At 49.8% G+C, this 19,415-nt stretch overlaps 1 protein-coding gene across 5 annotated transcripts in view; it reads left to right on the top strand.

Moving 5' to 3' along the window:
* The first annotated feature begins 709 nt into the window (after window positions 1-709).
* Window positions 710-19,415, top strand: part of SAMD4A (sterile alpha motif domain containing 4A) — a 103,631-nt gene continuing 84,925 nt past the window's right edge. For all 5 annotated transcript variants that reach the window (XR_012662392.1, XM_075104307.1, XM_075104305.1 and 2 more), the window contains exon 1: window positions 710-1,056. Coding sequence is in view for 4 of the 5 variants with exons in the window: in XM_075104307.1 (XP_074960408.1) it covers window positions 861-1,056 (196 nt within the window). In the remaining variant the exon portion in view is untranslated. The remainder of the gene's footprint in view (window positions 1,057-19,415) is intronic.

Genomic DNA, 19,415 nt, shown 5'->3' with positions numbered 1-19,415 from the left:
TCCCTTCCTCCCCCGGGGTGCTGGGTGCTTATTCTCCCCCCACTGAGGTGCTGGATGCATGGCGGGGGTTGCTTACCTCCTTCCCCCCCACCGGGGGGTGCTGGCTGCACTGCATGGGGGTTGCTTACATCCCCCACTCCCCCGTGCTGCTGGGTGCACCCTGGGCTGGGGGTGGTGGTGCTGGGTGCGCTGGGGGGGTGCTCCTACCCCATCTTGGGTGCTCCGGGGTGGGGGGAGGCAGCTCCCAGCGTGGAGGGTATCGGAGATCTGCTCCTTTGAAGAGGAGGAGGAGGAGGAAGGCTGCGGTGCCCGGACCACTGCGTGCCAGGGACGAGGGCGAGCCTTCCTCCTCCTCCTCCTCCTCCCCGCCCCTCCTGACGCCCCCCCCCCCCCCATCTCTTCCAGGTGTGAGGCCCCCGCCGGAGGAGGCAGCCCCCGCCGCTCCCAGCCCTGCCCGCCGCAGCCTCGCTGGGGGCAGCCCTGACGCCGGGGTTTTCCTTTTCTTTTTTTTTTTCCCTGGCTTTTTTTTTTTCCCTTCTTTTTTTGGCCTTCCTCCCCCTCCTCTCCCCTCCTCTCCCTCCCTCCCGTGCCGCCGTCAGGGAATCCAGCACTGCACCGAAGCCAGAAGAGAGGGAGCAAAACCCAGCCCAGGCCGAAAGCTGCGTCCAAAACAAAACCCACCCTTTTTATTGCAAAGGAGATATTTTTTTCTTTTTTTTTTTTTTTTTTAATTTTTATTATAATTATTTTTTAATCCTGACCCAAGACATAGGGGCAGAAGCGGAGTCAGGGCGGGGAGGCTTTCCCGGTTATTTATTTTCTCCCCCCGCAGAGGTGTCTCCTCCGGCCGCCGGCTCACCATGATGTTTCGAGACCAGGTCGGCGTGTTGGCCGGTTGGTTCAAGGGCTGGAACGAGTGCGAGCAGACTGTTGCGCTGCTCTCGCTGCTGAAACGCGTCAGCCGGACTCAAGCTCGCTTCCTCCAGCTCTGCCTGGAGCACTCCCTGGCAGACTGCACCGAGCTCCACATCCTCGAAGGGGAGGCCAACAACCCCGGTGAGTGGGTTTTGGGGTTTGTCTTTTTTTTTTTTTGCTGCAACCCTTCTTGAATGATGCTGTAATGCGGGCAAAATTAAAAAAACCAAAACACCCAAGAAAAGAGGGAGGTCGGGGAGCCGGGGCTCCCCAGCCTGCTAGCATTAATATCTTCTCTTCATGCGTTTTATTTTTCAAACGGGTGATGGCTTATTTCAGTTCTATTTTTATTTTTTTTTTTCACAGCAAACTACTCCAGTCTATGGCGTGGTGTAACTACGGTAGCATGAATGATTGGTGGTTTTTTTCCTCTCTCCCCCCCCCACCCCCCCCTTCCTCCTTCCATGCAGTTTCCTGTGAAATAAGTAAGTCAGGTCACGTAGAGTCTGGATTTTCTAGGCTTCTTTTGGACAACGTGGCTTGCTTTGCTTTCTGCAACATGCAGAAGCAGCTCATCGCTACCTTACACAAACTGTTATTTTCTAAAGGTCTGGGCAGCTGGGTTATCCTATTTTCTTCTTTTTTTTTTTTTTTTTTAAAATGTGGCAATTCCTATTTCATCATTCAGATCCTGTTTGGACGCATTTTTTCCTGCGGCTCTGAATACTCCCTTGTGTTTCAGCAGAGCTCTGAGAAAATATGAGTAGACCGTTTTATGTTACTGGATGCAGAGGATGCGTTGCAGAAAACATGCGTGGCTGCAAAAGTATATTTGGGTTTTATTTATACACCGTTACAAGTTACTGAACTCCGCAGAAGTAAATGGAGTTTGAAGATGGCATAAGCGCGGTGTGAATCGTGCTGTGGGCTAACGTATTTATTTAGGGGTGTGCATGCATGTATGTTCCTAAATACGTGTGCGCAGATAGATGGGGGATGCAAGTCCCTTTGCGCAGAGTTTGTGAAATACAAGAGTACGAGCAGGGAGGGTGAAAATCTGTCTCTAAGTTGCGTAGTTACGTTTCCCCAACCCCCCGCCCTGTTGCAAAGCATCTTTTTTTTTGTTTAAAATCCCGGGACGGGGAGGGCCCAGGAGCTCGTGCTTTTCAGGCTGTGCGTGTCGAAGCGGTGCTGGGGAGCGGCCCGGCCGCATTTTGCGATAGGTGGAAATCTTGCGGGCTGACGGCGGCCGGATCCCGAACAGAGCCCCCAGTGTTGATGGGGCGGGAGGAATGCAGGGTCCTTCTCCAGCTGTTCCCTATTAGAGCACCGAGCCGGCAGGATTTGGCAGCTGCCTGTGCTGCCATTTGATGACAAGGTCCAGCGCAACGCCGCGTTCGACCAAGGATGGATTTAAGTCCTTCTGCAGGAAACCAAGCCCGGGGCTGCTCCGGCGCGAAGGGATTGGGGCTGGCTATGGGGGAGCGAGGCTGGAATTGGCCGTTCCCTTATATAGCTCGCAGGAATGAGAGGGAGGAATGCTGCCGAGTGCGTCTGGGCGCAATACTGCTGGTTTTATCAACAGCTGAAGGGCCGAACCTCATCCATTTGGGTGGGGAGGCCCCGGGGGGGGTTGCAGGGAGGGAGCATGCTCTCTAAACTCAGCAGCCTCCCGTGCCGGCCTTAGCACAGCCTTGCTACAATTCCCGCTGCAAGTTGGCGTGAGCGATATATTTTTAATTTCAAATTGTTTATTGGCATCGTAATTTTTCATTCGAATCGTGGTTTTGGCGGTAGCCATGTCCCTTAGGTTGGTCAGGTAATTAGAGGGGGGTGGTTTACCTCCTCACCACAGGAAAGGTGAATTATGAAGGAAAACAGAATTTTGAAGTCTTCCCGGGTACAAAGTCACGTATGGCCATCTGTGTGGTGGCGTTTGCTCGACGTAAGGCAAGGTGGAAACGAGGAGTTGGGCCCTTCCCATCTCCACTCGTGCGAGCAGTCCCTGCTTGCCCCTGTAATCCCGTTGACCTTGCTTGGCGCGAGGATCGCTCCTGCGAGCGAAGCTTGGCATCCAGCCTCCTGCCTGTCCCTCGGTGCATTTGTGGAGCTGCCTGCGCTTTTCCTGACGTTTCTTCCAAAAATGAGCCATTCTTCCAGGGCATTTGTAACGCCGATAGCAAAACCTGGATCCGCTGAGTTCCTCTCTCTAGCCGAGATCCCCTCTATATGCCTTTCCCATGGGAGGGATGTATCCGTGCATCCTGTGGAGCAGGACGCGTGCTTTTCCGAGCCGCGCGATCTTGTTGCAGTGGAGGGAAGGGTGGCAGAGGTTTGCAACCAAAAACTGTCGGGGGAGAGCTTTTAGCCTCCAGCGTTAATGCTGTCGTCTTCGTAAAACCACCTGTATTTTTTAAATCACTCCTATTCAGCACCCGTTTTGCAGTCTGATGTTTGTCACTTGCCTGATAATGGAATTGCACTGGGTTCTTCTGAACCATCATCATCATCTAACCTTGTGTTACTCTTTACTGTTTGAATCCCATTGTTTGCTGTGCTAATTTGGGCTTGATTCCCTCCCAGGCTGGGGCTGAGGTGGCTCCTGGTATGTTTTCCGGGCGTTTGCTGACTTGGAAATGGTGGCTCCCTGCTTTCAGGTGCCCCACCAGCATCCTTGTTGATGTTGGGGATGTGGCAGCAGTGGTGTGCAAGGGACTGCAGGGTGATGGGGGCGCACAGCCGAAATGGGACGTAGGAGCTGGCTGTAGGACATGGTGTGGTCTCCTTCAATGAAGCATGGGTGAAACCTTCCATCTGGCAAGGGGCGTCACCATGAGTGAAGCAACACTGGTCTAGTTTAGCGTGCCGGAGCGAGCGTCCGAACTGACTTAAACAGTGGGTTCTTGTGAGGAGTGAGTTGTTTTGTACGTGCGGGACCTGTTGCTTGCCCGGACCCTGCTGGGGAGGTGGGAAAACTTGGACGTTATCCCTAGTCGAAGGACGTTAGGAGGAGGTGGCAGCCCTACTGTGTTCCTTGGTGGATGGGCACCATCCTTGGCATCACCAACAACTGAGATGATGAGGAGGGGACCCTAAGGGAGCCTGGAGCATAAAATCCTCACTGGCTGGTGGAGCTGGGCTCAAGAGCCTTCAAGTGTGTGGACCAGGCATTGAGGAGGACTTCTCTCAACAAAGGTGTCTGGGTTGTTTCTTGCCTGGTAGACTCCAAATGAGAGGTCTGCTGTAGATGAGATGGGATGGGAAAACCTCAAGGGAGAAAAATAACTCTTTTTTACTAGTTAATTGACATGGAGAAGTGGTGTATTTATTTGGAAGGAGTTCTATCTTTTTTTTTTTTTTTCCAAGTGTAAGGGTGTTTTTGAGAATGACAGCCAAGCCTTCCTCGTTAGGACTGCAGACCTGCGGTGGCTCTGCTGTGTGCAGCTGTGTATGAGCTTCCAAAAGGCCTGACGAGCCTCCTGCTTCCGTGGCTCTTTGGATGCCTGCTCAAGTGTGGAGGGGTGGGTATAAGCACACTGCCTGCCTCCGATGAGAGACATCTTGCAGAAGGTTACACTGGTGTCCTGGAGCACACTGGAGACGTGACGACGTGCAGTGCAGGGGCTGCGGAGATGGCTGCGAGACCACCAGCAATCCATAGTGCTTTTAAGGATATTGCTTGATTATAAGGGTAGATTGAAGTGAGAGACGAATGCGGAAGGGAATCTGTAAGTTTCTTCATTAGGTGAAGCGTACAGCTTGTGGTTATCCTACATGGTGGGTGTAAGTGGCTTCAGAGCTTTACTGGTTTAACTGGTGAAGAATGTGGGTTGCTGCTAATTCAGTTGGAGTGTGAATGGCTTGGCCTGCCGTGCATGGAGAATATAGAAACCATATTATCCGTCCACAGAAATAGAAGTTTCGGGTATTACATAGCGCTATTTAAAAGCCTGCTATAACTTCCTTCCTTCCTTCCAGCCTGGCCTCGCTGGGCGGCCTCGGTCCCAGCTGCTCGGAGCCGTCAGGACACGGCGACCTCCTCCGAGCCTCCAGTAAAGGTCAGGCAGGAGCGTAATGTGCCCCATGGTGGGAGCAGGACCTGTGCTCCTCCTGCGCCTGCCGGCTGGGGCTGAGACACTGAGGGGCGCCAGGTATAGCTGCTCTGCAGGATACAGCCCCGATGAGGAGACGGGGGCTGCCATATCCACAAAACCTGGTCCATAGGCTTTTGTCATTGAGTGCAGGATGTGCTTCTGCTCCCACCTGCTCAGGCATCCCCTCTCTGATGGCCAGAGGCATGACTGGGATTTTCCTGGGGCTTCCAGAGTCGTCCCACATCCCATCCCGCAGGCCCCGGCTTCAGAGCTGCCGCGGCTTCCTCACTCCCGCAGAGTCTGCTGGCTGACGGAGATGGCCGAAGGCTCCTGTGGGTCCTCCAGGCATCCGAGCACCCGTCTGCACTGCTGGCAGCAGAGTGACAGCTTTAAGCTCTTGGTTTTGAAGGACAACAAGCTTTCTTCGCCCTGTGCACAGGACATCAACTACTTCATGTGTTATGACCAAAGTCTTTATTTCATTTCAGCAGGCTGTCAGGTGTCCAATTGAGAGCATCAAAATGACCTAGATTTCTTGTCCTGGAAAGGACTGGCTGGAGGAAGAGACAAGGGTTGCAGGGAGCGGTAGTGTCTTTAATTAGACCAAGTGATGCAGCTGGAAAAAATGGCCAAGCACGAAGGTGCACCAGCTCAAAGAAGGGCTTATGTGGTTGTGGGTTTTTTTTTCCCCCCCCAACTGTACCAGCTGGTCTATTAAAAGGTATTACATGTTCCTGCAGACCTCTCCTCTCATATCCTTAGGTCGCTGTGGCTCCAGCCCTATGACTGTTGCTGCCAGCCTGGCCGCAGACAGTCTCCCAGCTCATTGGGAAGCTGCTACCCCCTGCTATGTGAATTTTGCAGTTCAACCCCAGTGACCCCCACTGACCATCCCAGTGCCCAGTTTGAAGACGGTTCTTCATTATTTTTGTTTTATTTTTTTTAATTTTTCTTTGCTTACTGTTGCATTGTAGTGCTGAACTCTAGTTTAAGCGTCCTTGGGCTGTGTGAGAGCATCACTGGTCTGTCCTGTGGTGGGGACCAGAGGGGCTGAGCAGGCATCCTGGGAGGAGGATGGGGAAGGAGCTAAGCCCCATTCTCGGTGGGAACAATAGGCAGTTTTAAGTGCAACACCGGACACTGGCATTGTGTTCTCCCTCTGCTCCCTTGTCTCTGCCTGGAGTGGGGTGTGAGCACCCTTGCTGGCTCTGCTCATTGAAAATCCTCAGCTGGGACCCTTAAATGGAGAGATCTGCTGAGCTGGTGGACCCTGGCTTCTTTTTATCTGCATGCTGTTGCTTGAGCTGCTGCCATGCATCTTGCCCAGGTTTTGTTTGCAAACTTGAGGGCTAAAAGCTATCTCTGCTGGGTTTTTTGGAGAATAGTGAAGGGAGTGATACAGAGGTAGAGCGGTGTTAGCCTGGGGATTTGAGCAAGGCTACACACCCAGTATTCTCTTACAATTCAAAGAATTTTATTTTTAAAGATGTTTTTTAGAGTAGCTGTGGAAGCACCACAGGCCAGCGTTTGGCTCACACCTGGCTGGAGGCAGGTCTGTGGCAGGGCTCTCCCTTTCGCCCTGTTGATGGGACCTAGAGGAGACGCCTCTTGGGTTCATGCCTAACTCTTCTATATTTTCTCTTCTTTGTTTAAAAATGCCTTCCCTCGTGGCTCCTGGGAGATGTCCTTTGCAGTCAGAGAAGGAGAGGGGAGCTCTATGAATGGCAAGGTCTCCTCCGTGGGGCAGAGCTCATGAGGGCTGGGTCATTTGGGTGGCGGGTGTGCCTCTTCCCGCATGGCAGAGCTTGCTGGTGGAAACTTATTTTGGGTAGCAATGCTTAAAATGGGGCAAGGTGAGGAAAAAATCTTAACTAATGAGAGCAGTGTGATTTGCCACCCTGAGCATCACGCTGGTGCAAGAAACTCTGCCCACGGGCAGGCTCCTCTTCCCCAGAGAGACTCTTCTATACTTTGCAGCCTCCTTCTATCATTTTGTCATATGATGCATGCCTTGGTGAGGGGCCTGATGTCAGGGTTAATATTCCCAGTGACTGCAGTTGGGAAGAATCCTGCTGTTGAAATGCACGTGAAAGATGCAGAGAAGCATTTCATGCATCATCGCAGACCCAAGAAAGAGTTTTCTGCCTGGACTGGCTTGTTGTCCCATGATATCTATCCAAACGCTACGCTTCTGCACAGACACCTCGTGTTTGCACCTGAAGAAGTAGTTGAGAGTAAGTTCTGCCCCATAGCAGTGGCTGCAGGGAGGCTGTACGTGAAGGGGAGAAACCGCACGCGGCATTGCTGACAGTGTATGGCAGCCTTCAACCCATCAACCCATATCTTGATGGGAGAGGCCAAGGATAGCTTGAGATCAGGAGCTGAATAAGAACCAACTGTAGAGCCATCAATCAAAATAATCTAGTTTGTGAATACCCTTATCTTCAAATGAGATTAAATGATGAATGGGGAGAGCACTCTGCTTGTAGCCCGGGCCGTTGCTTGTGGCTGATCATCCGTGCAGTTGCATCCTTTGGTGTGTTAGACCTCAGCATCAGAAGGATGCCGTGTGCCCGTCTTGCCACTTATTTTACATGTTTGCATTTGGTCCAGTTGCTTTTACGACAATTGATGCTCCAGTCAGCCAAAGTTTCCTGCAAAGTTTCCCTGAAGCACTTGGTGAAGGTTTCTGAGGACCAGGTGGATGATGGTGCAAACTCCCATCTTCCTACAATTTCTCAAGCTTTGACCTTTCTTTTTTACCTCTTCCATCAAAAACCACTTTTATTTAATTTGTGGCCCATGAAAGCAATTTTTTTACCAAGCTGGGAGTTATGTTTGCAATCAGTGTGAGTAACTGAAATAGTAATTAGTGTGAACGCTTGCTTTATTTTAAGATGCATTCGTCAGTGCTTCAGCTCTCCAGCTTCATGCTTGTGTCTAATGTTACCACAGATAACTGTTTGGAGAAAGGGCACCCCTTGCACTACCACTGCATCCAAACCCCAGGGGTCGGAGCCGACAGCTCCTCAGGGTTGGGTTCATCAGAGGGTGGAGGAGCAGCTGTACTACAGCGGCTGCTCGGCCGCGTTTTGGGGTTCCCACCTGATTGCCCCAGTCTTCTCCCCGCATCTTGCATGGTGCTAAGGGAGGGCAGGAGCCCACGGCAAAGCACAAAGTCAACATGTTTGAAACTCTTTCTGTCTGCAGAAACCCGGGAGTGAGGCTTGACTCCAAGGGTTGCAGCTGGGGTGAATGCTTACATGAGTCGTGTGTGCGTGCTTGTATACCTCTGAGTGTGTGCGTGCCCTTTGCACTTTCTGTGCTCACTGAAAAAAACAGAGCATTACTTCTACTAACTCTTGGTTACGGAAGAGCTGCCAAGGGATCTAAGAGATGCGAGAAGAGGCTGGAGGCCCTGATGCAGGGGATGCACAGGCTTGCATGCTCACCCTTTTTCTCTTAAACAGTGTGTTTCTCTTTGCAGTGCTCTGGTCCTAAGAAGGAGACCCAGAGCTTTGCAGAGGTCACCGCTGAGCGTGAGTTTGGCAGTGGCAAATAGCCAAGCCGGTGGCTTTCCATTTTGGCCCCAGTAATTACAAATAAAGTTGAGATTGCAGCGAGCAGATCCGTTTCCGACTTCTTTCCGCCTGCGCGCCGCTTCCTCTTCCGCAGCAGATGCACTAAGTGGAAGGGCAGGATCTCATCAAAACAAGGTTGGGGTGGTTTCTCTGTGGGAGAACGTGATGCTGGCTTTTTCTTTTTTTTTTTTTAAGAGGTTTTTAAGAGGTTCTTTTTTTTTTTTTTTTTTTTTTTTAAGAGGTTTTATGCAGAAACTGCGTTTCTGGCATGGAGAGATTGTCCCAAGCCCTCTGCTCGGGGAGAAGAAACCCAGTGTGCAGTCTCCCCCATTGCATGGTGGCCATGCAATTTGGTCTGCTCTGATTCTGGGTAGGGGGCAGAAAACGAGCCCTGTTGGGGTGATGGGACCAGCTCCAGAGGCAGAAACGCAGTTTGCTTTGTACCTGGCAGGAGTTAGCTGTGTGAGGCAGGTGCCTGGGCTTCTACCAGCCTTGCCATGCAGGAGGCAAATGCATCTAAGGTGCACGCAGGTGTAATGAAGGATTTATTGATGCAGATTCACCCATCCAGTGCCTGGTTCACAGCTTGTGATTTTATTTGTGCATTTGCATGTGGTGACCCCATGGCATGGTACGGTTGCATCAAAGATTTTGGTGAAGGTGTCTGAATTGGAGTGTTTTTTCTGACCAGGCTCTGTGCCTGCAGAGCTGTGTGCGGGTGTGTGGTGCAGCACCTCGTCTAAGGCCTCCTGGGCCCGGGGCTCATGTCTGGCATAAGCGAAAACTCTGCTTGCTTATTGATGAAGTCTGTGGACTTCTGGTTTCTTGAGTTGAAACCGGGGTGATAACCATGTGTTTTGCTACTATTAATTCCGGCGGCTGCCCTTTGCAGCTGTTTCTGGGCACTTGCAGTGCTTGAGCTGTAGTGCAAAAACTTTCTTATATAATACAAAAATAATCCATAGGGCAGAAAAAGAGTGTCTCCTGAGCACGCGGCCGGGCTTGAACAACTCATGGTCGTTTTGTATTGTGAACGTGGGACTTTCCGTTACGGAAGATACGGATGGATGGTGCTGATGGCTCTGCACCGAGGGCTGAGCCAGCTTCTGCCGCGATCCCCGCAAGCCTTCCCTGCCGTTTGCAGGAGCTGGACATGGCCCAGCGTGTTGAGCCATCATGCCTGAAGATGTTATTTTGCAGAAAATATCGTTAACATTGTGAGTGTCATCTACAGGATTCAGCAGCTTTGCTCCACTCTTTGTTCTCGAGCGAGGCAGCCCTGGAATGGAAGCACAGGGCACTTAAAGCGTCTTTTCTGTTACTGAACCTTGCAAGTAATTCGTTCCAGATTTCTTCTTTTTTTTTTTTTTTTTGATAAAACTTTTTTCATACAAACTACAAACCTGCCTTCCTTTTAACCAGTTAGTTCTCCTGCTACTTGCCTATGCTGTTGCCTGGTGTGGTATGGACATGTGTTATATTTGGAGTTTTAATTGTTGTTACAAGAAGTAATTGAGTAGGTGGATTAAAAAAAGGGTTTGACCAGGTTTAGCTTGAAACATTTTAAAACTCGCTTTCCATGCCACTGCATTTTTTTCTTGTTTCTGTGTTTTCAAGGAAGAAAAAAAACCTGAGATTGGTTCTTCTTGTCCTCAGGTTTTTATTACTGTACTCTTCTCTCTGTCTCTCACCTGTAATGGGAAGTGAAGAAGGAAGAAAACTGGGAGAGAAATGTGGACAAAAAAACCCACAACTTTTGTTGTGGAGAAACTTGGCTAATCTGACTTTTGTAAGCAGAACATAGTGTTTCTGCAGCAGCTGTGGCCTACGTTCATGCATTTCCCTGGGTTTCGTAGTTTTCCTGTTGGGATATTCCCCTTCTTTCTCAGGCAGCAAACATCAGTGTGATTTTTCTACCTTTTTCTCTCTGTTCCCCAGTGTGCTCAAATTGCCTGCGGGGTCAGCTTGGTTCTGGGTAGGCTTATTTTTTTCTTAAAAAAAAAAAAATCTTAAAGTTCCAAAGTAGTGGATTTAAAAAACACAAAACAAAACCAAAAAAACAAAACCCCACACAAAAAAAAACACCACCAAAAACTAACAAAAAACCCCAAAGTCCCCAGGCTGTTTCCCTCCAGATAACGTGAATGTAGATGAAATGTTGAGTTATAACTACCTGAGTGACCTTTTAAGATAAGAATTGTTACTGACTTGTGGTATTACGTTAACTGATAAGAATTCTTTTAAAAAGAGGAGGAGGAAAAAAACCTCAACAAAAACCCTTCAGTAACCATAACAACTTACTCGGCAGCGCGCAGCTCCTTCCTGGCGCTGGGGTTTTGAGGGTGGCCCCACGGGGATCCCATCCAGCAGCTCCTTGGAGGGGACCTGGGAAGCCTCCCCGGAGCTTCAGGTTAGTGCTCTGAGGGGTGCCCGAGGTCACTTTGCTGCTCCTGTTGCTGTCAGCCCCTGAGTTTTTATCATCTGTAGGGAATTTTAGCTGGAGAGTTGTGCTGGGGCTCAATTGGTGCTGGTGAGCCCCGGTGATGCAGGTTTGGGTGTGGTGGGAGGGATGGGTGCAAGGGGGGAAGGTGCTGGGAGCAGGGAGGATGCTTTGGGAAATCAAAGATGCTCTTAATGGTCCTTACTTAAGAAATGAGCAGTTGGGCAAGGAAGGCTCTACCTCACCATTTCTGTGCCAGCAGGCACAGCGCGGCCCTTGGAGCCCTGTCGGGAACCGGGTCCCATCTCCGCGCCCCAGCAGAGGTGCCAGCTCCCATTTTGGGTTACTATAACAGAGTTAGGAGCCTGATGAGAACATAGATGTACCTAAAGGCTTCCTTCACCTAGCTGAACCCTGCTTGGTAGGTTTGTATTGCTGTTCCTGGGGAAGCTGTCAATTTAAAGCAGAATTTGCATTTCTGCTGTGGACTTCGTTACCTTCTGTTACCAGGGTTTGCCACCAAGATGATTAGAGCTGAAGAAAACCAACGATGAGCGACTGATTTTTCTTACCATCAGCTCTTGTTCCTTCCCCATCCCTTTGCACTTGCATTAACTGCGTGTCATGTTCTGTGGAAAGCGTGTGTCCATGCCCGTGGCTCGCAGGCGGGGGTGAGCCAAAAGGTGAACGAGCAAGAAGCGGCAGCTTGGGAAGCGCAGAGACCCACAAGCTCTAAGAGGAGAAGGGATAGGCCTGATGAAACAAAAAAATACTCTAAATGTCTTAGAATTAGGTCTAGGAGAAAAAAAAAAATAAATCCATTTGAATACATACCAGCAGAAGAGGCAAAGGTGTGCAGCTCAGCGTGTCTGTTCAGGAAATCAATTACTTAATCCTGCTCGGTTAAAAGAGTCATCACAGCAGCATGAATTCTTTTAACGATAGCTCTTAGCGCTGTGTAAAGGTGTCTTCTCGGACTGTACTCGCTAACCTTTCATCACATTATTCTGAAGCAGTCAGTTGGATGCTGAATGCTTTTTGTAGCTGATGTCAAATCTCGGTCAGCCAGAGAGCCTTTATAAATAAAGGTGTCTGCTTGTATTCAGGCATACGTGGATAATAGCTGCTGTAATTCAGCTGTCCAGCTCGGCTACCCAGCTTTTATAAATGACTGATCAGAGATTCCACTGAGAATGAGTATTTAAAGGGATGGAGCTGCTAAAAGTGGTCTCTGTACTGATAAGTATAGCAAGTCTCTATCCCCGGGACAGGTGGCCGGCGTTTATATTTCACACAAAGCAAATGTTGCATTAATAAAACTTTTGTGTTGCGGTTGGGTTTCAAGGCTCTGCATTAATTTTTGCAAGCTGCACTTGAATCTTTCAGTTTGTCTTTTTTTTTTTTTCTCCTTTCCTTTTAATGGGAGCGGGTAAACACTCGGGGAGATCTCTGGACAAGCCACAGCAGCTGGAGGATACTGGTTTCTCTATGGAGTGGAGGAATTTCATCAGAGGAGCTATTGTTTGACTGTGTTCTCAGCATTTTGGCAACTGTTCTTTAGATTAACCCTACAGAAAGGGGAGGGTGCTCTTTGCCGGGTCTGAAATAATTGCAAAAATGTGGGCAGATGCTTTTGCATTGTTAGAAGTCGATACTGGTTGGTAGTGGGGAAGTATGGTGTGGGATTAAGGAACGAAGAAGCCAGAGTTCTTTAAATCCCTCCTAAAGCCAAACTGGATGTTAGCATTGATGTTCAGTTGTTTTTTGATTTTTAAAATAGAAATAGTTGATGTTTCCTCCCCCCACCCTGAGCAGTCGATAATCTCGGTGTGTAATACCCAGGGGTCCTGTCACACAAGGGGCACGGAGCCCAGCCAAAGCTGCAGCCTTCCCCTGCCACCCCGCAGACCCCTTGATTTCTGCAGATTTGCTCCCACCGTGGATTTGACGCTGTTTGTAGGTCTCTGAAATCAGCCTTTCGGTCAGCACCCGGTTTCTCCCAACTCACTTGCGAGGTGGCAGCTCGCATCGCCTGTCCCCTTGCAGCCGGTGGCCTGGATCGGGCGGCTCCGTCCCTGTCTCGGGACACTTCTGTACCCTCCCTCGGAGGGGAGATGCTGAGAGCTGCTGCAGAGCAAGTGTCTTGCTGCGGAGGCTCCTTGGGCGGTTCCTCCTCTCCTGGAAGGCTGTGGTGGGTGGCAGCTGGCACACCCAGCCCATGTCCCTAATGAACTAATGCAGAATACTCACTCACTGGATAATCCATTTTCCTGGGCACAGGCTCTTGTGCTTGAAAAGGAGGAGGATTTGATACGAGAGCAAGCATCCCACATATGGCTTAGATGTGGCAGGTGGGGAAGGAAACCCTCTTCCAGCTCTGAAATGTTTGTGCCTATGTTACCTGTGTGCAGGGCCCTTTTCAAATCTATTTCTTCGTGCATTTATGTATTCCTATCTTGCAGCTTGAGTCCTGGCAGAGCTGTTCATATCACTGTGTATCCACGTGTGGTACGCCCAAGCCCTTTCACCATTTACATTCCCTGCATTCTCTGGGGTGACTTCTGTTAGCTTATTTTTTTAATAATAATAATTAGAAAAGGTTGCCAAAGCTTTTTCCAGGAGACAGCCAGCACTTCTGCATGACTTCTTGCATTCCCCATCCTGTGTGGGAAAGCAGGGCTGTCCCTGTGTGCAGCTGATGCTCATGTGCTGGTTCCTGTTCAGTCTCCCCCAGCCCTGGCCGGGCTTGGACCCCTACACCTGTGCGGAATTGGAGCAAGTCCTACCTCAAGGACGGGAATGAAGAGGGATGTAGTCTGCTGCTGCTGCATCACCCTGCCAAAGTCAGTGATGCTCTTAGCTGGGTTTAGTTAGAGTGGGTGAGTCCTGCTCACCAGTGAAACAAATAAAAAAACTTCTTGGGGTTTTGAGTGTAATTATTCTGAATTTATCCAGCAGAATGTGGCTCCTGGGCGCTTGTGGAAAATGGGAACAATCTCCCTAATCCTGCTAGGGCCACTGAATCTGGCAGCAATCTCCTTGATCTGGAGAAAACACTTTGAGATACGGCATCTCTTTTTCTGTGAAGGCAAATCAAGATGTTCTCGAGTTAGCAAATGCTGCTGGCAAAAGCTGTGGTGGGGTGGGTGGCTCCAGAGAGGCAGAGCGCCTCACTACAAACCTGCCCGGCTGCAAAAGCTTGGCACATGCACCTTTCTCCCCTGCGCACACTGTTCTTGGGCAGTTCAGGCTTGGTAGAAATGGGCATGATGTGCAGGTGTCGAGCCCTGGATGGGGAGCTGCAGCTGTACCTGGTCCTGTGGTCCTGCCGGCTGCGAGCCGCACGCTTGGGCTTTGCTCCCCATGTTCTCTTGGCTGCTGCTGAAAGCCCAGGGGTTTTGACTCTGGGTATGTGCTCACAGAGGCATTAAGAGGGTGCTCCTCTTACATGGGGGGCTTTCCTGAGGTGATGGGTGGTTCATGATAAATTTTGCTTTTTGGGTTGGTGGTTAGGGAAGTTGGATCCTGAACTCGGCGCTTCAGCTTGCGGTATGAGGGTGGCAGTGTCCGATTTACCAGGGCAATAAAATCTGCTGATGGTGGATAGCAAAGAACTTGTGTAATGGGTTAGGAGGTGGCTTGAGATAGCCAGGCTGGTGTAAATCTGGAGGGCTGAGGAGTTCCCATGTACCAAGGGATGATATGAACTCACTGTGGACCAGCAGTTGCACAGTAGCCTGGACTCTTACCTGTTTGTGCTCTGCCACGAGTGCAAGGATACATTGCCTGTCCCTCGCGGGGATGCAGAGGAGAAATGGGAGCCCATGAGCTGTGGCCGAGGTGTGATGAAGCTCCTCGCTCACCATGCAGCAACTTCTTCCTCTGCCAGTGCCTGCAGGGCCGAATTCAGTCCCCCCTCCATTAGTTGCCAGCGCTGCAAAACATAACCAAGGTGGTTTGTTTTGTTTTTGTTTTAATCTGCTGTGCATATTTTGGTTCCGTTTACCCATACAGTTACAGTAATTTGCTTTATTATATGCAGAGATTAAAAATGCATCTGGCAGAGAGGATTAAAAACTAGTAATCTGGCTGTTAAGAAACAGGCGATGTTTTAGGATTTCCTTTCTAGGTGTGCAGAGCTCTATAACATAAGCAAATCTGATCCTTTGTAGTTGCAGTTTTCACAGGGAGAGCTCATTAAAGCTAGCGTGATTGTTCAAGTAAATGAGAAATGAATGAATTTATAAGACTAAATCCTACCACATTAAAGCAGTAGTCATGATTTAAGAGCTTGATTTTGGTTTGGGGTTTTTTTATGTGAACCTGGAGCAATAGGGTTGCTTTACCTTTTAAAGGATTTTAACAAGTTGCTCTAATTTTCTTTTAACGTTGCAGTGTTTCAGAATAATGCAAGGTCAGACCGAGCGTAACTAATTCCAGTTTGAAAGCAGAGGGTAGCCCATTTCTCAATAGACTTACAATTAGTGCAACAATACTTCTGCCTTCAAGAGGGACGTAGCAGGAAACGAGACCGCTGGAATCTCAGTAAATAAAAATATGTCCTTGGGGAATTTTTTTTTTTTTTTTTTGGTACAAGGAGGAGGGGGAACCCTATAAAAGCCAAGGTTTGATTTAATTTTGCTTGCTTTCACATGTGCCTCTGGCCCGGGATGACTCACGGCAGGAGGTCAAGATGTGGCAAAGGTACCCTTGCCTCCTTCATCAGGGGCTGGCAAACCCCTCCAAGGGCACTGTCTTTCAGGTCCTCATCCCATGGTTTGTCCGGGTTTATCCGTGGGAGGGTCCGAAGGATACTGAGAGCTTTTTTCCTGGTGCCTGCGGGTCAGTCTGCTGCTGCTGCGTGAGCTCTGCTGCTCCATCCCAGCTGAGCGTTGGGTTTTTGGGGGCGATCGCTTCGCTATTCTGCAAAACCTTTTTGTTGCACTGTTAAGACTTGTTGTGAATATTGGCTTCACCATCTTGACGTAAAAAAAAAACTCTGGCTATTTTCACATAGCTCTTGGTGTGCTACCCGTTCTGGCCTCTGCTGTAACAAGGAGCCCAAAGCCTCATCCCGCTTTTCCTGTGGCAAGCCCTATAGTGTGTGGTCAAAGTGTATCTTCGTTTAGTCATGTCATGTTTGGGGATCCCACAGCCTGTCTGTCCTGGCCACAAAGCTGCTCCGATGGCTAATGTTAACAGCAAATGACTGTCACTGTGTCACCTTAGTGTTTCAGGTGATGCCTGGGGTCCTTCTCTGCCATCATTAGAGAACCGTCTCGCAACTGGGCCCTTACTGCATGTGTTAATTTTGCTTTCAAAGTCTGGACTGCTGCCGCAATGCCTTTGTGCCCCTTTCTTCTGCACATCATGGTCTCCTGCTGCCGGAGGTGGCCGGGAGCCCAGTGACACCAGGAGCACAGACGGGGCAAGGGGAGCTCCTGTGCCCTTGCTCCTATTTACCATCCCTTTCCTTATCCAGAGAGACTGTTTTCACAATGCAGAGGTTGCTGGTGATCACAGTGAGTGTTTGCTGCCACGTGCCCGAGGGGACACAGTGAGGACACGTCCCATTTTCCACCAGCCTTCCCCCAGCGGGGGCTGTTGGGGAGCCCCACGACTGCCCCACCACCACCGGGACCACTCTGACTCTTCCCTGCGTGGGATGCCGGCAGCGACCTCCTGTCCCCCTCGGTGCCAGCTGGAGCCCTGCCAGCCGCACCAGACCTCCCTGGGCATCCCCTTCCCGCTGGCAGAGCCACAGCCAAATAAAAAGCATTTTCCTTTCTCCATCTCTGACCTGCTGCGCTATCGCCCAGCCTCGGGGAGGGAGATGGGGCTGTGGGCATCTCTCCAGCCATGCTTTGGTCTGCTTTTATCTCCCTTAAAATGTCTGCACACCCTAGTTTGCAAATACAGTCAGCTCTGCCTCGCTCCCTTGAGACTGGTGTTTTTTTGGTTTTGTTTTTTTGTTAACTCCTTATGTGCCCCTGGCTGATATAATGTGGCCTATTGTGGTAGAAATCCCAGTGTGTGCTCCATGCTTGCACTCTTTTTTTGCAGCAAAGACCGTATGTTGCAGCTCCCAGGAGGGAGAAAAGCAGCGTTAACTTTTCATCTCGGTCATCACTGATTTGAGGGGTAACGAAGTGGCCTGGGTCTGTTTTTAAGAACAGGGCATATACCAGTGTCAGTAATGAATAACTCAATAAGCTGAAGAAAGCAGCAATATCTAAAATTAAATCTGTTCTTAATTGCTTGGTTAAAAATGGCAGCGTTTTCTCCAAATGGAGTTAATTTATTATTTTTCAATTGCCGAAACAAGACTCAGCAGCGCAAACCCCACGGTTAGCATTAGTACAATAATAAGGTGCTTCCAAAAGGTGTGTTTGGCGTTTGTAATACATAATAGAATATAACAAACCATAAACTATGTCAAAATACTGCTAAGGTGGTAATTAAAATTTTTAAAAACCATAGAATAGATGAGTACGTTCCAAATAGTGACTTTTCAATGAAGCTCTTTCATAAAAAACATTGTTTCTTGCCAGAACAAATTCAAAGGCATTTTTGTAATTTCTGTTGGGGAAAGGAGGAGTGTTTATCCAGCCTTTCATGTTGGCTGGGCTTTTTGACTTTTATTTAAAAAAAAAAAAAAAGTCAGTGCAAAAAGAGGGTTTTTTTCCTGAATGTGCATTATGAAGTCTTGCTCCTGTCCTCTCCAGAGTGAGGTGCAAAGTGGGGTGAAGGCTAGTGAGGGATGTTTCTTGCGGGTGCAGGGCTCTCCTTAGCCAGGTAGCTGAAATCCATGGGTGATGGGATATTAGAATCAGGGAATCATAGAATCATTCAGGTTGGAAAACACCTCTAGGATCATCAAGTCCAACCCCCAGCCCAACACCCCCAGGCCTCCTAAACCATGGCCCCAAGTGCCACGTCTACATGGTTTTAGAACACCCCCCAGGGATGGTGACTCCCCCACCTCTCTGGGCAGCCTGTGCCAGGGCCTGACCACTCCCTCAGGAAACACATTTCCCCTAATATCCATCTAAACCTCCCCTGACACAGCTTGGGGCCGTTTTCTCCCAGGTCACCAGTGACAGGATGAGAGGAGAGACCAACCCCCCCCTCACTCCAGCCCCTCTCAGGCAGCTGCAGAGAGTGAGAAGGGCTCCCCTCAGCCTCCCCTTCTCCAGGCTAAACCCCCCCAGCCCCCCCAGCCGCCCCCCAGCACACTTGTGCTCCAGACCCTGCCCCAGCCCCGCTGCCCTTCTCTGGACACGCTCCAGCCCCTCAAGGTCCTTCTTGTCCCGAGGGGCCCAAACCTGAGCCCAGCATTTGAGGTGGGGCCTCCCCAGGGCCGAGCACAGGGGCCCCATCCCCTCACACATTGCATTTGGGGCAGACACAGGGCCCAAAGCAGTTCCTAATGGCACGAGGCTGCCGGGGGTCCTGCCAACATCGGTGGTGAAGCTCCCCTTGCTGCCGGCGGCTCCTGTTATTGGAGGAGGAACCCCCAGCGGGTGTTTAGGATGGGGATGGGGTTCCCTGCTCGCTTCGCTTTGCATCTACTGCAGCAACAGGCATCTAACCAGCGCACAAAGCAAAACTGCTTGAGGTATTTATAGTTTTCCCTTCTGATTTTTTTTTTTTCATCCTTCCAATTTTGGACACGTTTTTGACAGCTTTTACCTGCTGAGTCACCACTCATCCTTTGCACGGGAGCTACTCCTGCCATACCAATTACCCAAGGAGGCTTGAGCAACCATCATTTAAAAATAAATCCTGTCAAGGTAGTGGGTTCCCCCCCCCCATTTTTTTCCTCATATCACCAACTGCTTTTCTTGCTGTGTGTTTGCTTTCTTACACAAGATGGCTATTTTATAGATGCAGTGCCTTCACGTTGCTAAGGATGGCTTTATGATTTATCACATCCCGCCACAGCGTACCGTATGGAGGAACTGTATGTTGAAACCAGATAACGGCGCAACTTTTGACGATAAACTGTATCTGATTCTGCAACAAGTGCTCTGGTTTTCCTAAGATGGATTTTTCCAGTAGTAAACCCCAACTTTAGCACAAACTGTTTGATTCTCGTAGCTCCACTTAATAAATAACTCCCCGTGCGCAGCAAGTAGCTATGGCTGTTACTTCTGAGGGATGGGAAGGGAAGATTCATCTTTCCAAGGGTAACCCCGATATCCAGGTTGGTTCTCTTTCCCACTTACCAGGTTCAGATAGCCCAGGTTTTTACAGCTGTTTTTGCAATGTTGTTTAGCGCTTAATCTGCAGCACTTGTTTGTTGGTGGCCAGGCTGCGACGGCCACCTCTCTGGAAACCGCTTGGAAAGACCTTGGATATGTACAATGTCGCTTATTTAGGGTA

This window comes from Phalacrocorax aristotelis, chromosome 9 (assembly GCF_949628215.1).
Source record: "Phalacrocorax aristotelis chromosome 9, bGulAri2.1, whole genome shotgun sequence".
Classification (NCBI taxonomy): Eukaryota; Metazoa; Chordata; class Aves; order Suliformes; family Phalacrocoracidae; genus Phalacrocorax; species Phalacrocorax aristotelis.
The sequence above is the reverse complement of the archived record's forward strand: the minus strand, read 5'-3'. Positions and strand labels throughout refer to the sequence as shown.